The sequence below is a fragment of the Marmota monax genome, unplaced genomic scaffold, assembly GCF_021218885.2.
Source record: "Marmota monax isolate L192 unplaced genomic scaffold, Marmota_monax_Labrador192_F-V1.1 WCK01_AAM20220418_F8-fsc00014, whole genome shotgun sequence".
Classification (NCBI taxonomy): Eukaryota; Metazoa; Chordata; class Mammalia; order Rodentia; family Sciuridae; genus Marmota; species Marmota monax.
Window position 1 is genome coordinate 12,166,279 of NW_026695222.1, and position 18,699 is coordinate 12,184,977.

The 18,699-nt window shown below is 54.4% G+C and overlaps 1 protein-coding gene across 2 annotated transcripts; it reads right to left on the reverse strand.

The window, feature by feature from the left end:
* Positions 1-1,996: 1,996 nt before the first annotated feature.
* Fam110a (family with sequence similarity 110 member A) lies at positions 1,997-14,257 on the reverse strand. Of its 2 annotated transcripts, none has more exons than XM_046433945.2 (2): positions 14,091-14,257; positions 1,997-3,561 (listed from the first exon to the last, which is right to left on the reverse strand). In XM_046433945.2, the coding sequence occupies exon 2, from the start codon at positions 3,461-3,463 to the stop codon at positions 2,576-2,578; it is 888 nt and encodes a 295-aa protein (XP_046289901.1). In that variant the 5' UTR covers positions 3,464-3,561; positions 14,091-14,257; the 3' UTR covers positions 1,997-2,575. The 2 variants fall into 2 exon arrangements, with proteins under 2 accessions (XP_046289901.1, XP_046289903.1); XM_046433947.2 differs by lacking the exon at positions 14,091-14,257 and adding an exon at positions 6,322-8,635.
* Between the last annotated feature and the right edge of the window lie 4,442 nt (positions 14,258-18,699).

The window sequence follows — 18,699 nt, forward strand, 5'->3', positions numbered from 1 at the left end:
GGGCCAGGGGGGCCCAGGGGAGTGCTGCCTTGGAGGCTGGGCAGCCCCCGAAGACCAGGCAGCAGCTGCTGGCCCTCACAGGCGTGAAAGCAGCGGCCCACCCTCCAACTGGAGCCGGAACAATAGAGGGGCTGTTTCCCAAAGCCGGCAGAGGGCGGGAGGGGGAGCCCCCAACCTGCTCCCTCTGCAGGCCCCAGAAGCCTGGAGGAGGGGGGCCCTCCCAGGGCCAGGCAGCACCTGTTACAGAAATCAAGGCTGACTGACGCCTCTGCCCCTTCCCCAACGCCCCCCCACCCCACCCCCCAGCTCTCTGGCCAACAGATTGATGCCCCCTCGCTCATCCCTGGGCCCAGTTCCCACGAGCAGTCCTGTTCCCGGGGAGAAGACCCCGAACACACCCACTTTATGGTACAGGATGCGCCTGCCACACCTGTTCCCGCTTGGCTGTTCCGTGCCTTCTGGGCACCTGGGAGGGGCTCAGTAATAACAAGAAGGACACACTGCCCGGATGGGGAAGGGAGAGGAGGAGTGTACTGGAGAATCAGGGACCCAGGATGCCACTGTGACCACGGCATGCCCGGGATGTCCTGCAGGCCCGCTCTGTGACAGCCCACAAGTCATCACCCTTCCCTGAGTTCAACCTCCTGCTCTGAGGTGATACACGCGACTCTCCAAAGGCCCCCCTGAGAATTCAGTGAGAGGATGAGCCCAGCACCTGACACCCTCAGGAGCCAGGGGCCCCCACCAGTCTGCGCCTCAGTCCTTCATATGTGACAGGCAGCAAGCCCACCGCCTTCTGGGGTAGCAAGGGGCGATGACAGCAGGTCAGCAGGGCTCCTGATGGGCTGGTCTCTCACTCCTCAAGGAGAGCCACCTTTGTGGCCTGGTCTCACTGGTCCCATCTCTCTTTTTGCATGGGGATCCAGGGGCCCAGTTCCTGCCCTGTCCACCTTGTGGGGCACCTGTGGCAGGTCACAGTCCTCCCTCCTCATGCCTCAGTCCCCACTCTCGTGAGCTCAAACACCATCATCTTCTATTACCCGATCACCCCTTCTTTCCCAAACCACGCAGCACGACCCAGGTAACAGGGGCCGGGTTGTGGCCAGGGCGGACAGACAGCTGGGCTGATCTGGATATCTGTCAACAGCCCAGCGGAAATCTCCTCTTTATGCTTAAAATAAAACCTACATCAAACCTGTCACCAGAGCCCCCATTAGCGCTTCCTGTTCCTGAGTGCAGCAGCCCAGGCAGCTTGTGCAGGAGGAAACACTGCCCAGCCCCCCGACTCCCACCATGGGGCAGGCTGGCCCCCCCAGGATGTCGCTCTCCGTGTGCCTGGCCCTAGCCAGTCCACCAGGCAAGAGTGGTTTCCTGGCAGGTAGCTAACTTGAAAGGAGATTAGGAGGGGCTGGGACCTCACAGCCCAGGGCTGGCTCCTCCCGCCCGGCCCCCAAGTATTAGGATACAGCATGAAGGGCCCAGGATACAAGAATACAACACAGTCCCAACTAGGGTCTGTCCCCCCTGGCTCCCCCTCTGAGGCCCAGGAGGAGGACTGGTATATCCAGAATCACCCAGAGTTAGAGGTAAGGCCACCCATGCTATGCTGTCCACCTCAAGTACCTCTTCCTCCAAGTACTCCAACTTCCCATCACACTCTGTGGTCCCTGTGACCCTGAATCCAGTGCTTGCCCTCTCTGAGAGTCCTGCCCCCTTGGGAACTAGGCAGGGTGGGGATGGGGGGACATTCAAGGCTGGGAGGGTGCCGGCATGACTGCCAGACCTTCTACCACCGGCCCACTTCCTGGTGCAGGGGAAGGCCGTGGTCCTGTCCCAGCTCTGTCCCCTCTCATTGGCTGGATCTGTCTCCTCCTCTATGAATAAAGCGTTCTGAGGACCCTCCCTGGGGCAAGCTCAAGCCAGCCACTGACCTCCTCTACTCTGAAGCTTCCTCCGCCTTCCCCCTGTGAAGACAGAAGAGTCTGAAGGCCCAGCCTGGAGAAACAAGCATTTATTAACCAAAGGGAGGGAAGTCAGAGCAGTGCAGACCCCAACCGGCCCCTACAGCCTACCCATCTCGGCCAGCTGCCAAAGAGCAGGAAGAGCAGTAGATAGGCCCCTTCCTCCCGGCCACCCCCCACCCCAGGGTGAGTTCCCAGGAAGCCAGGGCCCACTGGGTAAGGAAGAGGAAGTCAACAAGGGACAGAAAACAAGGAAGGAAGGAGGAAACAGAGTCACTGGGTAGACAGGCTTGGCACATCCCTCGGTCCCCCACTCCCAATGGGGAGGGCTAAATGGCCAGATGCCAGCCCCAGCACAGGAACCAAGCAAGGGTTTTTGCCCATGTCAGAACCCTTGTATGAAGGGAGGAGGGTCCAAGGCCAAGAGCAACCCTCTCCAGGATCAGTCCTTGCCAGAGGATACTGGTCTAGGTGGAAGCTTCTGCCTCTACACCAAGTTCAAACAAGGGAGCTGCCTCTGGTCTGTCCAGAGACCCAGGCGAGGATGCAGGAGAGGTCAAGGGCCAAGTGCCTCTCCAAGATCTGTCCTGTGGTGAATTTCGAGTCCTAGAGGGCTAGCCCTCGGCTGCTGGGGTCTCCCGTGCCTGCCGCAACCCATAGAGCCACTTGATCACGCGGGCGTTGCGTTCTACCACTGACACGCCATAGGGGACCCGCTCCTGGGTCCGCTCCTCTACAGTGGCAGAGCTGCGGTGGGAACAGCCCCCCTCAGAGCTGCCCGGCCCAGCACTGGGCCCCGCCAGGGACACGATGTCCGAGCTGGCCCGTGCCAGGTGGGCCACCCCCAACCCCCGTGCCTCCTCTGGATCCAGACCACAGAAGTTAAAAAAGCGCTCAAGGTCGGCAGCTGCCCTGGAGAAGCGCTCACTCAAGTCCGACTTGGAGCGTTGCAAACCCGGTGGCCGGCCTGGGCTGGAGGCGGCGGTGGTGCCAGGTGATGGGCAAGGCCGGGCGGGTGAGGCAGGCAGCGGGCGAACGTCCACTCGGCGGACCGCGGCAGTGCTGGGAGGTGGGCGCGGAGGTGTGGCTGGGGGGTGCTGGAAGGCTCCCTCTGCCCGTCCGGGGGTACGGCTGACCTCGGCAGGTAACACAGGACTGTCACACAAGTTGATGAGACTGCTAAGGATGTCCAGGTCCAGCTGGGGCCGGCGACCAGGGCCGGGCAGGGCGCGGCGGCTAGGCGTGAGCACCGTGCGGCGAGTCCCGGGGCTGAAGAGCGGCTGTTTGGACAGCAAAGGCTGCACCGGTTCCTGGCGGGTGTTCGCTACGTGCAGGCTCTTGACGTACTTGGCCTTGTCGGCCTCCAGGCGCTCCACGGCACTGGGTTTCCGCGCTCCGCCGTCCGCTGGCCTCCGCAGGAGGTAGCCGGGAACCTTGGTCCGCAGGCGAAAAGGTAAGGAGGGGGCGGCGGCGGCCGCGGGGCTCAGCGTGTCCACGGGCATGGCCGCTACATCCCCCGAGGGCACGCGTCGGGGCGGACCAGAGAAAGGAGGAGACAGGGATCCCCGGCACAGAGTTGGCAGCTGGACGCCGGCAATGGCTGGGGGAAGGAAAGAGAAGGGGCAGAGCTCGCTCAGACAAAGGCTCACCCCGGCTGCGCGAGGATGAGACGCCCGTCTCATTATAAGCTGAAGGCCCCGCCCCGCCCCGCCGGGAGCCAATCATCAGGCAGCCAGCAACAGCTGAAGGCCCATTGCCCCACCCAAATCACCTCCTTGTGGCCGGGGTCCGCACCAGCCCTGGCAGAGAGAAAAAAGGTGTTAAGAGAAGACAGACAGGGCCAGGCACACCTTCAAGGGAGCAAAGCAGGCTCCAGGCTCTGTGACGGGCATCAGCAGGCGGAACCTCAGCGTCCTGTCAATGGCCCCATTTTGTGGATGGGGAAACTGAAGTTCAGGGAGGCAACCAACTTGCTTAAACTAATCCAGGCTCTGCCTTGCCTCCAAGCAGGGAGGTGCTGGTGACAAGGGTGTTGAGATTAAGTGACCAAGAGAAAGGGCTCTAGTCCCTCTGCACCTGGACTGCCCACAGGAGCCTGGTACCACCTCCACCCCTCACCCTCCCGGGCAGGAAGCTACTCTGTGCCATTCACCTGCCTAGACACGCCATGCCCCAGGCGTGGGAGCTGAGCTGTAGGGGAGGAGCAGAAAATCCCCACCCCTACCCCAGAGGAGTTCAGAACCAGTCAGCCTCCAGTGTGGGACTCCAGCTGATATGATCTTGTCAACCCTGAGTAATGCTGCTCCAAGGTCACACAGCCCTGTACAGGGGACCCAGCAGACCCTTGATCTGCCAGCAGGTGCTGGAAGGGCAGGCACTCTCAGGCTAGAGGACCCACACCTGAGTGCACAGGTATCCACACAGCCACTCGTACATACATGAGGGGCCTCATGTCCCAGGGATAAGCCAGCCCTGTCCCCGTTTCCAAGGAAGACCCAGGGCCCAAGGTTCACCACTCCCCCCTATACTTCCAGGGCCCTTGGAGATGGAGTAGAAGAAAACCCACCTTCTAAGTCCCAAAACTTCTCATCTGCAAAACACAGGGTAGGTATTTAGTCTAAGTCCCCAAAGGGACCTGCAGTTCAGGCCATCTAGACCCGTGTCCAATCAAGTAGCCATTAGCCCCATGGGTCTATTCAATGTTATCTAAAAATTCAAATTAAATAAAAACTTAAATTCAACTCCCGAATCACATTAGCATCATTTCAAGTTCTTAAGAGCTGCACATGGCCAGTGGTCCCTGCACCGGGAGGCTCACCTTCAGGTACGGCTCGAAGCCCATGCGAGTATTCATTGAATCAAAAGGTACACGGGAGCCAGGTGTGAACGCAGACGGAGATGAAGCACACCCCAAGCCCTCAGCAGGCAGGCAAGGCACAAGTGCATGCAAAGTCTACTTTCTTAACTCTGCATCTCCAGTAATACTGAATTTTAAAACACCGCACATTCTGGACACACAAAATATAGCTGCAAACATATCTGCTCCCCCTCACCCCAGTCTGCAGCTTGAGAGCTCAGCAGCAGTGTTGAGAGTACAACCTTGGGCCCAGCTGGCCCCACAGCCAGCGCTGCCCTGGAGGGAGAAGGGATGGGCAGGTGGGAAGGGAAGGCCAGCCCCACTCAGGACGGAACCCCAGGAAGGTCTGAGGGAGGAGCGGCCCTCTCAGCTGTGTTGAGGTGGCCAGACTCTGCCCCGCCCACCCACTCCCCATGGGGCTGCTGCCACCCAAACCAGTCAAACCCGTTGGTGGCAGAGGCGGATCCCTCCCAAGCACCAACGGGGAAGCGGGGAGGAAGGAGGTCAGATGAGCAGGGCCAGGTCAGAAGCCCCTCTGGAGCTCCACTCTGACACCCACTTCCTCTGACCGAACCTGCGGACCCCAGGGTCCCCTCCGGCTGAGCAAGTCACCAAGCCCAGCTTTGGAGCACTGGTCCAGGGCCGCTGCTCACCCACCCACTTGGTGCTTGTCCTGAGTTGGCTTCGGGCAAGACACCGGCCTCCAACACACCAGGTTTCCTTATCTGTGAACTGCAGCTAAAAATAGACCTCCCTGGGGAGTTAGGTGGCTCTAAGCAAAAGAGATGACAGGTCAAGAAGGTGTGCAGCACCTGGGGAAACGGTGGCCCTCCACTCGCTGTCCTGTGCTACGACTCTGAACATCAGACACCAGTCCCTCAGAAGCCTGCTCCACAAGGGCGTCTAAGCCCCCGTCATGAACAGAGGCGCACAAAACAGAGGTTAATCGGTGGGCAGACCTGCACAGTCCCATGTCACGGTAACCCCTGTGAGGAGAAGCCTTGGCCCCAATCACCAGGTGGAACTCTATGTCCTCCCTATGGCCTCCTCCCACCACCCAAGGCCCCACCCATGGATTTTTCAAATGGTGCCCACAAAACCCAACAAACCCTTCTCCTCCCTGGGCCTCGCAGGCCACCTGGCCCACCCTCCCCAGCCCCTTCTCCTTCCCCAGCCCGTGTTATCCTCAGGAGGCCATGGAATGGGTGGGGGAACCGGGGTTCCAGGTTTGGCAGCTGCTCCCCCTCACTTCTGGGAAATCCTCTAGCAGTGAAGTCCTCTAGCAAAGCGGCATGCTGTGTGACACCCAATACCGGCTGCCCTCTCTGAACCTGGGTCGGTCTTTATCTCACATGAGGGGACTGACGACACGATTCCTGCGACCGCCTTAAGTCTGAAAGGGGAGCACCTGCCCTCGAGGTCCCTGCCACTGGGGGAGGGAAGAGCACCGGGGTTGCCCCCACCAGGGCCAGAGGACCCTGTCCCACCCCCGCCAGCACCTACCTGGCTGCAACGGGCCAGAGCTCCTCGCCGGCCCACCTGGGGCTCAGGTTACCCGCCTTTGCGCAACTTCCGGCGGCTGCGGGCAGGTGAACCCGCCAGCCCGGGTATTACCCAAAAGGGGGAAGTAAGCCAGGCAGGGGCTGGAGCCGAGCCCCAGCGCACTGACAGCTGGCTGGGTGCCCGGACGGCAGGGAGCTCCTCCTCGGGACAGCCCACAGCACGTGGGACGACATTCAAGCCCCTTCGACGACGCTGTCAGGAAGCACGGAGCTTAGGGGTGGCAAACCGCGCCCCTCTCTCAGTCTCAGCCACCCTGCGTCCTGTCCCTGTGCAGGGCTGCGAAAGTGGCTTTCCTGGGTTAATTAACCCACTTGACTCTCCCTCCCGGGCCGGGACACGATGAGGTCAGCTCCACTGTTATCCCCAGTGGACGCAGGAATGGAAAACTGAGGCTGGGACCGGCCGACCAACCTGGGCACTTCCCCCCAGATCAACTCCTTCTCCCTGGCAGCTCTGGGGGGTTGCTGCCCCCTCTAGTCTATGAACAAGGAGACTCGGACATTGAGGGGCAGGCCAGTGTGAGCTCCAAGGGCCGGGGATGACCACAGCGGCTTTGTCAAAACAGGAGACATGGGCAGAGCCATAATAGTGACGGTCCTGGAGTTCAAGGCCAGGCACTGCAGGTACTCAAACCTCCAGGCCTCCCGGAGGCAGGCACTCTGTGACCCTATTTTACAGAAGAGGCTGGGGCACTGCCCACAAAGGAACCCCTGAGAGGGCGATGGCTGTGTCCCCTCAGCCTCCTTGAGCCCCCTGTGCCACCCAGGTGGGTGCTAGATTAGGCTGTTTTCCACTGGGATCCCGAGGCCCAGGGAAAGAGGTGTCTGCAGGCCCCAGAGGGGGGAAGGCCAGAGGAGTCGGTTCCATTTCTGTGTCTGGGTGAGGCTGGGCCAGAACTGAGTGGGGGCACTAGGAGGCAGGAAGTCAGCTTTGCTCCAGTCTCCAATTTTAGGAGACTGGGTATAAGACCATTGCCCCCAACAATGGCGCACAGGCTCCCTGCTTGGTCCTCCACTGAGGCAGCAGCAGGTGACAGGGAGAGGAACCTCCTGAGGCACTGGTAGTAGGACACAGAGCAACAGACGATTCCCACGACACAGGGAAGAGCCAGCCTCCTCCCCGTGGCCCCTGCTCCAGGCACTGTTCTAGACTCCAACACGTGTTCACTTACCTCATTCTCACACCCACTCACACTCATTCTCACACTCTTCTGAGGCAGGTACTACCATTATGCCTGTTTTGCAGATAAGAAAACTGAGGCACAGAGAAGTGAGACCACCTGTTCAAGGTCACACAGCAGGCAAAGAGCAGAGCCAGGATTTGAGCCCAGGCTTGGGTTGGGGGGTCCGGGGGAGGAAGAAGAGTTTGCAACCTTGGGCTTTGGCCACTCATCAGATGTATCCCCCAGGGAACCCCTAAAGAATCCACAGCCTCTTTGTCTGGGTCCCAGAAGGATGGCCACCTTCAAAAGCACATCCAAGCTATAGTTCCAGGCCTCAATTTCCTTAGTTGTAAAATGGGGGAAATAATGGCAATGTTTTCCCAACAAGCCAGACTTCGTCACTGCTGGGCTGAAACCTTTCTGTGGTCAAGGAGTGGAGGTCTCCGGCCCCCCAGGACCGAGAACTTGCTTACCGCTCCCACCTTATCGCCAGCCTCTTTCCCACTCCAGCCACGGAGCCCACCCTGCTGGCCCCGAAGGTGCCGAGTTCTTTCCTGCCTCAGGGCCTTTGCACCACTTGTTCCCTGCCTGCAATCTCTCACTCCATCACCTCAGATCTCACTTCAAATGCCAGCTTCTCAGAGAGGCCTCCATGTTGACCCCAAGCAGCTTCCACCAGTGCACTCACCCCTTTTCTTCCCTTCCAAGCAATCACACACCCGGTCACTTTAGATGTTCGTTTATGTGTCGCTCCCACTGGGCTCCGCCACACCCTTCCATGTTTTCTCCCTCTGGAGACCAAACACAAGAGGAAACAGAGTGACGTTCAGCCAAGGGGCTGAACTGGGAGCGGGGCCACCATCAAGATGAGCACATTAAATGCACACAGCTTCTCTGCTTGTCAGTCGCACCTCAGTTAAAAATGAAGATGGGAATAACCCAAAAGGCGGTCAGAAATGACACGGAAGTGCTCTTGTGACCTCGGTGCACCTGTCAGGAGCGTCTAACAGCAGTTTGTCCTCAGCGATGACTGATTAACTGGGCGAGGAAGTGCCTGCCAAGTTTCCCCTGCAACGTTCCGAGTTTCCCTTTATAATTAATAATTACCTGTGGGAGGGAACAAAGCGACCAGGCCCCTCGCCACCAGCCCCTCCCACCCCACCTTGCGGCTGGCCTTCCCAGACCTGCCCCCGTGGCCCCAGGTCTCCTCCACTGCAGGGGGACCCTGGCCCCTGCTGGTCAAGCCCCGTTCTTCCTCCATGGACACCAACCCAACCAAAACCCTCTGCTGCGGGCAGCGCCCCACCCGCCCAGCCCTGTCCCCTCTGTCGGGGGCTGCAGGGACTCCAGAACCAACTTGCTCGGGCTCCAGTCCCAGCCCCATCAGCAACTAGCTGAGACCTCAGTAAGTTCCTCGCCATCCCACGGTCACCCAGGGTCCAACAGTGACTCCCACCCAACACGAGGCCTGTGTGTGGCAACTGCCACCAAAGTGTGAGCTGTGCTCACTGTCCTCCAGGGCTCAGCTCCTGGGCGAGGCCTCCATCAGCCCAGAACTTCGAGCAGAGCTGCAGAGACGGCAAGTCAAAGAGCAGCACGGGAACAGTAAAACCGGGAGTGCTTTGACCAGACACCCTCCACAGACACACAAGCAGCCAGGAGTACAAGACAAGATGCTCAAAGCACCCATCACTAGGGAAATGCAAGTGGAAGCCAGGAGACACCACCTTACAGCCATTAGGACAGGACATTATCCAAAAATATACCAACAGACAATAGCAAGGGTAGATGAGGACCCGGAGAAATTAGACCCTTGCACACTGGTGTTGGGGATCTAAAATGGTACAGTGCTGGGAAAACCAGTATGCAGTTCCTCAAAAAAAAAAAAAAATTAACAGCCATGCGCAGTGTCGCGCTCTGTAATCCCAGCTGCTTGGGAGGCCAAGGCAGGAGGACTGAGTTCAAAGCCAACCTCAGTAAGGCCCTAAGTAACTTAGGGAGACCCTGTCTCTAAATAAAATATAAAAAGAGCTGGGGATGTGGCTCATTGGTCAAGCACCCCTGGGTTCAATCCCCAGTACCAAAAAGAAAAAAAAATTAAACAGAAAATTGCCATAGTATCATCCCTCAATTCTGCTTCTGAGTGTATACCCAAAAAAATCAAAAGAGAGACTTAAAGGAGTATCTGTACACCCTCGCCCATAGCATCATTATTAAATCACTAAAAGGTAGAAGAGGCCCCAGTGGCCCAGGAGGCTGAGACAGGAGGATGGCAAGTTCAAAGCCAGCCTCAGTAACAGTGAAGTGCTAAGCAGCTCAGTGAGACCCTGTCTCTAAATAAAATACAAAATAGGGCTGGGGGATGGACTCAAACTAAAAAGTTTCTTCTCCACAAAAGAAACAATCAACGAGGTGAAGACACAGCCTACATTTTGGGACCAAATTTTTGCCATACGCATGTCAGATAGAGCACCAATCTCCAGGATATATAAAGAACGAAAAAACTTAACACCAAAACAAACAAACAAAAACCCCACCCAATCAATAAATGGGCTAAGGGGCTGAACAGACAATTCTCAGAAAAAGATATACATTCAATCAACAAATATATGAGAAAATGTTCAACATCTCTAGTAATTCATAATGGCAGCCATCAAGAGTACAGACAACAGTAAGTGTTGGTGAGGATGTGGGGAAAAGGCACACTCACACATTGCTGGTGGGACTGCAAATTGGTGCAACAACTTTGGAAAGCAGTGTGGAGATTCCTTGGAAAACTTGGAATGGAACCACCATTTGACCCAGCTATCCCACTCCTCAATCTATACCAAAGGACTTAAAGTCAGCACACAATAGTGATGCAGCCACATCAATGTTCATAGCAGCTCAATAGCTAAACTGTGGAACCAACCTCGATGCCCTTCAGTAGATGAATGGATAAAGAAACTGCAGTATATATATACCCACAATGGAATATTACTCTGCATTAAAAGGGAATAAAAATGGCATTTGCAGGTGAATGGGTGGAGTTGGAGAATACCATGCTAAGCGAAGTAAGCCAATCCCCAAAAAACAAAGGCTGAATGTTCTCCCTGATAAGTGAATGTTGATCCATAATGGAGGGAGGGCGTGTGGAGAAACTTTGATTGGGCAAAGGTGAGGGAGGGGTGAAGAGGGAATATTCGGGCAGGAAAGATGGTGGAATGAGATGGACATCATTACCCTAGGTACATGTATGAATGCACATATGGTATGATGCTACATCGTGTACAACCACAGAAATGAAAAGTTGTGCTGCAATTGTGTACAATGAATCAAAATGCATTCTGCTGCATACATACTAATTTTAACTAATTAATTAATAATTTTTTAAAACTAGGAAAATAAGGCTGGGGATGTGGCTTAGTGGTTGAGTGCCCCTGAGTTCAATCCCCAGTACCCCCACAAAAAAAAAAAAAAAGGTGGAAGAGACCCAAGTGTCCATCAATGAATGAAGGAATGGATAAGCAAAACGTGGTGAGATAGATATATATAATATTTTTCATTATTAAAAATGGAGGAAATCAGGGCTGGGGCTGGGGCTGGGGCTCAGTGGTAGAGCACTCGCACATAAGGCATTGGGTTCAATCCTTAGCACCACATAAAAATAAAATAAAGGTATTATGTCCATCTATTACTAAAAATATATATATATTTTTTTTAAATGTAGGAAATGGGAAGTCAGTGTTTATTGGGCATGGAGTTTCAGTTTGGGAAAAGTTCTGGTGGTGGAAGGTGTTGATACTTTCAACAAAATGTGAATGTACCTAATGTCACTGACTGCACACTTAAAAAGCAGTTAAGGTGGTCAATTTTATATACAAGCAAAGGGGAGGGCAAGAGAGTGCAATCTGGAACTCCACAGGCTTCCTAGATTCGAATTCCACTTCTAGGTGACCTTGTGCAAGTTTTAAACCCCTCTCACACTGTCCCTCTGCAAGACAGAAATGGTATCAGCAGCAGCTCCACAAGGAGACGAGGGAATGAAATGCGTTCATACTTGTAGAGTCCCGAGTACACAGTAAGTGCCCAGGAGGTATTAGTGATTTTCGCCCTTCTTTCAAGGCTGGGAGGTGTGGCTTCTGATGTTTGTCATTTTTATGACACTCTACACCCTCCCCTCCCCGTTCCCTCCACCTGCTTCTCTCCTTCTGGCCCAGACTTGGTAGAGACAGGGAGGCCCTTGCCTGGCCCAGAGGAGGATCAGGAAGGCTCCAGGCAATGGACAGGGGCCAGCCAGTAGGGCAGCCCAGCTCCATTTCAGCACAGCTGTCCAGGTCAGAGACACCCACTGGGCATCCTCCAGGGCCATGCCAGGTCCCAAGCTATTTCTGGAGTCTTCCTGAGGCTCCTGTCCTGGCCTGCCCAGCAGTCAGCCATGCCCAGAGCAACCCTGCACAAACCTCAGAAAGGGAGAGATGAGCGGCTGTGGGAGGGGTGTGGGTGTGGAAGCTCGGGCACTGAGCTCCTGCCTGGGCCACCCATGTGCCCACCTCCACAACTCAATATTCTGGGCCTCAGTTTGCACCTGAGGTTGCAAAATGGGGAAAGGGGCCTTGACCAGGGTCTGAATGAGGGAGAAATCACAGGCTAGACCTTGGGGAGGGACCTGGCACACAGGAGGGAAGGCGGGGGTGAGACAGAGCCAGAGCCAAGCCCACTTCCTGTCCTAGAGTGCCCTCTGCCTAGGCCTGACCTCATCATCATGGTGTTTTATCTCAGCCCAGAGATGTGAAGAAACTTGCCAAAGTCACATAGCAAGTCAGTGACAGATCACAGACAGGGCAGTGATCTCATAATTTTATTTATACTTAATCACTAAATATAAATATTTAATGATTTTTTTCAATGCACGTGTTTCAAAACTCAAAAACTTTAAAGGGAATAAAGTTTAAAAAAGCCAAACAATCAACTCCCTCCCACCTCTGTCCCCAGCCCTCCTCCTCACAGGCACCACTGGGACAGACAGTTGTGTACCCTTCCAGAGAAACCTGAGGCACATGCAAGCGAGTAGGGACATACATTCTTTCTCTTCTTCTAGACATACAGTATCACGCTGTGCATATTGTTTTCACTTGCTCTTTGACTCAGTTCTTGATGCTACATCAGTACATAAACAGCGTCCAATTATTTCCCATCAGCCCCTGTGCCATGCAGCTTAGCATCCATCTGTCCTATGCATCTGTTACAAACCACACTGCAGGTGCAGCATCACTGCACCTATAGCATTGTCTAGAAGTGGGACAGCTGAATCAGGGGATGAACTTATAACTGTGACAGAGATGGGGGAAGGGCTGCGCTCCACGGAGGCTGACTTGACCTCCCACCAGCAGAACGCACAGCAAATGGTCAGCAGATGCCAGTTAATCAAGTTACCTTGATTACTAAGGTTTGGGGCTCCCTAGATTTTTTGCTGGTAGTGAGTTTCTAACTTGCCTCATCCTGCCCCTGCCCTGCATCACATTCCAGTGGCTAATAGACAAAGTATATAGGGCATAAGGTGGAGCAGATATTACTGAGAAAAGCAAAGCGTGCCAAGAGGCCAGGTCATATGAAGTCAACAGGCATTTGTTGAAAGAATGAATGAATGTGGCTTGTTTTCTTCCTGAGTGTCCAAGTTCCTCTCCCCAAAGCCAGGGGGAGTGTACAGAGGAGAGGATAAGAATTCCCTTCGGAGGAGATGCAAGACATTCAAATCCTATAAGTCTATGGGTCAAAGCCTCAAAAATGAAAGCCAGACAGACTGAGAGCCAACCCCTGCGTGGCCAAGTCTGTGACAGCCCCCACCTACAAAAGGAGACCTACAATAGCAACCTGCGGGGAGGGGCATACCCAGGAGGCTGAGCAGAGTCGAACCTAAATTAGATGCTCCACCCTGGGAGGGTCCAAGCCTCAATCCCAACTCCAAAGTCTCTGATGACCAGTGGCTTTGGTTTAGAGACTGCCCCAACCCGCCTACCACCAACCCGGGGCAGACTCCCAAGAGGCCAGCAGCGACTTGCAGAGCCTTGGAATCTGCTGCCCACCCACCCCGAATCTAGCCCAGAATCTAGCCAGATCAGCCTCGTCTGATCCCCAAAGAGGGGCCCTCTAGGGACAAGGGTCTCAAGTGAACCCTAAGTTGGGACCCTCTAGGGACAAGGGTTCTCAAACGAACCCTGAGTCCAGCCGCTGGGGAAGGAAAACGGGTGTCAGAAGGGGTATCCCAAGGACGGTACGGGGTGGGGCCGGGGCGCCGAGGATCCAGCCGGGGTTCCAGGAGCCGCGCCCCTGCCCTCAGGAGCTCAGAAAGTGGCCACCACTTGTCATGGGGTCTCTCCACACGTGGCTGTGAGGTGACACGGAAGGACATGGACTCCCGGTGGCTCCTCAGGGCCTAGGGCTCTGCCTCAGCCTCGGCGTCCCACTGTGACTCAGGACGCGGGGGCTGCGCGGGGACCACGCACCCGGCAGGCGCTCGGTGAAGGGCCTCGGACCCGGGCTCGCACTCGCGGCACCGCGCGCTCACCTGGAGCCCGCGCTAGGCGTGTCCGGCTCCTCCGACGCGGGCACTGGAGAGGCTGACAGCTCGGACAGGGCGGGAGGCGGAGGCCCCAGCGCCGCGTGGGACCCAGCGGCTTCCTCCGGGAAGCCCTCCGCCCCCGACGGAGCAGGTGGCCCCGGCTGCCCGACGGCCCCGCCCGAGCGGAGGAAGGGGAAGTGAGCGTGCCCCCCCCCGCCGGCGCCGGAATGGTTCGCCCCGGACTTCCTGATTGGTTCCTCGCTTCCGTTCGAACGCCGCGCCGTCCCGGTTGCCGGGCAACCGCTTAGCTTCTGCCGCGTGAAGCCGGCGCCGCGACCAGGCAGCCCGCCTGGCTCCGCCCATCTGGCTCCAGCCTCTTCCCGCCTCGCCGATTCTGCCACAGCCCCGGGTTCTTTCTCTTTCTTCTCCTTGCCCCTCTTCCAGCTGGGACTTCCTCTGCTGGAAGAGGTACCAGTCAGGGGCCGGGGACTAGTTCCCAGTCCCAACTTAGCAACTAGCTTGCTAAGTGACCTCGGGCAAGCCCCTTCCCCTCTCCATTTTCTTAACTGCTCAATGATAAGCAAGTTTTAAAATGTGTGTATCCCGCTGTCCCGAAATTTGCAGAGAAACGACAAACGATATGACCAAAAATTAATATTGCCCAGCGTTATTCATCATAGCAAAATTATGGAAACAACCCCAGTGTCCATCAAAAGGGGATTGATTATATATACGTAAGTCTGACCTGTGGAAGAGCTAAGTTAATTGAGTTTTTTACATACCCTGTAGCTTTACATGACTTAACTCTTGTAGTGCTCATGATATAACCCTCTGAGTTAGTACCTTTAATTATTCCCACTTTCCTATGAGGCATATTATGCAGCTGTTAAAAATGATGCAGTTAAACGACATTTAATGATATGGAGAAATGGTAAGGAAGTATTACATTTAAAATCTGTTTCAAAGCTGCATGTACAGCATAAATGCTATCAAATACATAACCAAAATATCCTGTGAACATATGGATAATCATCCATGATAGGTGGACTTCTTTAAGAAAAGAAATACAAAATTAAAACTAGGAATTTAAGTAACAAATGAAGATTTGGTTAAAGAGAAAATAAACTCCCAAATGACAAATTTCAAAAACATCATAAATAACTAGAAAATAACATGATATTTATTTGTTCCATGGGATTGACACACCCATGGAACACTCTCCACACACCAGCTTCCAGCTCCATGCTTACATTTCAGGCCTGGGACTGGGCCTTGTGAGATCATATGCATCTGCACTGAGATGCGACCTCTGACTCTGCACCTTTGTGTCACAACATTAAGTTGAGTCAGCGCGATGCGTTCAGTGGAGGTTTTCCTGAAGCCATTCCTATAACAGGTCAGTTAGTAAAAATGTGAATAGTCACTGGAAACTTGCGGGTCAAAAGTCTGCCCCAGCGCTGAGGCAGCCACAGAGGTCCTCTCTTACCAGTTCCTGCAATCATGCTGGAAAGATTTCAGATGTGTCACTGAGAGCAGTAGGCACAGTTTAATAGAGGGGATGGGAACGTGAGTTCAAGGCCAGGCTCAACAACCCAGCAAAGCTCTAAGCAACTTAATGAGACTCTGTCTCTAAATAAAAAAATAAAAAGGGCTGGGGGTGTGGCTCAGTGATTGATCATGGGCCCCTGGGTTCAATCCCTGACTGGGGGGGTGGGTGATGGGAAAAGGGGACACTCTCAAGGGAAGGAGCGGGTCCTCTCAGAGAGAAGGACAGTGGAAACCTTCCTGCTCTCCAGTTTTATTGGGGATCCCATGGAAGATTCCCGAGAGTCCCACCCAGGTCCACTTTTTGACTTTTGACTGACAACAGGATGACATCCGATTTCAAGTCCCCACTATACATGGTAAAGATGCAGGACAACTCTAGGTCCCTTTGGCCCTTGCTGATGGGTTCTAATTAGAACTTATTCTAACAGATTTTATGGTTAGAGGAAATCATCCTTATTTCCCAGAATTTTGGAATCTGGTCTGTGTAAAAGTCACAAAAGTGCCCCCTTCAGGGTAACTTGTGTTTTTATTGGCATTTCAAGCCTGCATTTCTCCAGCAGATAGCAGGTTGTTTGCTAAGGTATGGGACCTATCCTATTGACTGAGGCCGGGCAAGGCTGCAGGTAAATTGCTTCTTCAAAGAAAGCAAGTGAGGGGCAGCATAGTCAGCCCAGGGTATAGAGCTGTTCCTTAGCTTCATGTTCCCTGCATTGGTCCTCCCTATAGAAACCATACAAATAAGCTCCACTCAGCTGCCCAAATCCTCTGAGCTAGCTGTCCCACGCGCTCACACCTGCCCCCACATCATCCGATGTGGAGTGAAGTAGGCAGTGTATTCAACAGAGAGAGGTTAAAATATCCTACTTTGGCAAACACAGCGCTAGGTGCCCTGCAGATCTCAGCCTCCCTGTTGCTAAATGGGAATAGCAACAGTGGTGTTGACTGGATTCTTCTCCGAGGAGTATAATTTAAATCAGGGCTTGGGAGATGGTTGAGATGTCTGGATAAAAGCCCTGCTGACACTTGCGCAAAAGGATGTCTCTTCCTGGGCAAACAACAAACAACACAAAACAAAAACCCAGGTTCACTTCCAGATGAAGGTGAAGCGGACAGAGGGCAGAAGGGGTGGCCACCAGGACCCCAGATTAGGCCACAGGAAGAGACGACATTTGGGCACACACTTCGATTCTAGGACTCTGGGCATCTTTGTGTGCCAACGGCATGTGAGAGATGTCCCCTGTGTCCTAGGAGTTGTTACAAACACCTGCTGTGAATTCAGAGTGATTCAAAGCATCGCCGTGGGAAAAGACAGTCCAGATAATAAGAAGGGTAACCAACTGTCATTAACTGACTTGGATAACAGGTTGTTTGCTGAGGAATGTGACATGTCCTATTGACTTAGGCCAGGATGCTAGATGTTGTGGTGGCTTTATCCTGACCCAGCACATGAGTAGCAGCAGCACTCGCCCTGTTGACAGGCCTGTGGTTCAGAGTGCGGGTTCTGCCTCCTCCAGAACCTGACCTTGGCACTCTTCATTCCACTCCCTTGAAACCAAGACGGAATCAGCTCAGATGACTGCTCCCCATCTCCCGTGCACCCCGTGCACCTCGGGGTTCTGTTCTGTTTTGATTTATTTGATTTAAAGGGTACAAGTGTTAACTCACATCTGATCTTTTCTGGAAGGACCCAACAGAAACTGATTCTTGGTGGCAATTTGAGGCGACTGGGGAACGGGGAGGGATAAAAGCTTTTACAACATAGGTTTTATATCTTTGGGATTTTGTGCCTTGAAAACATATAGCGTATTTTTAAAAGCATAAGACACATTTTAGATGATCCATGAGGAAAGAAGCAAGGCAGCAGAGTCAAGGAAAATTCATCCCGGACATGTCCCTTTGAACCCGGTGGGTGGACATGAGATGGAGATGCCCCTTCTGGAAGAAGACAGTCATATTTCCAAACAAGACGGAACAAATTTAAATGCTGTATCAAGAGGTCAGTACTTTGCTTTCCGAAATTGACCCAAAGCAATTAATGCAGACTCAAAAGACCTAACAAGACTGTTTACTGTAGTATGTCTACCGAAAGAAGGAAGAGGAAAAGGAGAAGAGGAAGAGGAGGAGGGCACTGGGGGAGGACAGTCCCAAGCTCACCACCTGACCATGGGGCAATGATGATGGTGGTGGCCCTTGGGACTCTCCCAGGGTCTCTTGTGTGGTTTCATCTGAAGGCTGGGCAAGGGAGGTTGGAGCGTGGCTGGGTAGCAGGTGCCCAGCAGCCAGGAGCTGCAGACTCGGGTGAGTGGGGGTGGGGGGCAGAGCCTCCTCCCACTCTTCTTGTAGAAGGCCGCTCTCCAGGATCTCACCTAACCCTAATCACATCCTGAAGGTCCCATCTTCAGTCACCACCATACTGGAGGTTAATGCTACAATATATGATTTGGGGGACACATGCTGAATCCCTAACACAGGGCAACTGCGGGGCTTCCTGCCCAGATCCCCAGAGATCCCACACGCTCACCTGAGGCCACTGAGCACAGAATGAGGGGGTAAACAGTCTTGGGGTGCGGGTGGGTAGGGACAGACCTGCAGCTGAGGGAGGAGCCTCAGGCCTGAGCCTCAGAGAGGAACGGCCCCCGTGGGGCCTCCTCAGCTCTCCAAATCCTGGGACTTCCACCGCCCAGGAGCAAAGAATGAGGTTTGAATCTGAACCTCTGGAAATGTTTGATCCAAAGGGCTTCGAATCCTTAGAATCCTGCAGTCTAAAGCCCTGGGATCCCGCCACCCTGGGCTCTCAGAAAGAATTACAGAAAGCAGAAGCTAAAATGGCCCTGGGGTCATCATCCATCGCACACGAAGAAGTCAGAGTGGAAAGACACAGAGCTGGGGTCAAACCCAGCGCTTCCAGAAGCAGGGGAAGGGAGGGATGACGGTTTCAAGTGGAAGCGTCAGGAAAATCCTCTCCCAGAACTTTCTGGGAGGATGGAATGCTTGGCGTCCGCCAACATGGTACCCAAGGCCTGTGCGGCTCTTGAGACCTTGCGATGTGGCCAGTACAACTGAAGAA

Coding starts and splice junctions, on each gene's coding strand:
- Fam110a (XM_046433945.2), bottom strand. CDS start 3,463: ATGCCCGTGGACACGCTGAGCCCCGCGGCCGCCGCCGCCCCCTCCTTA.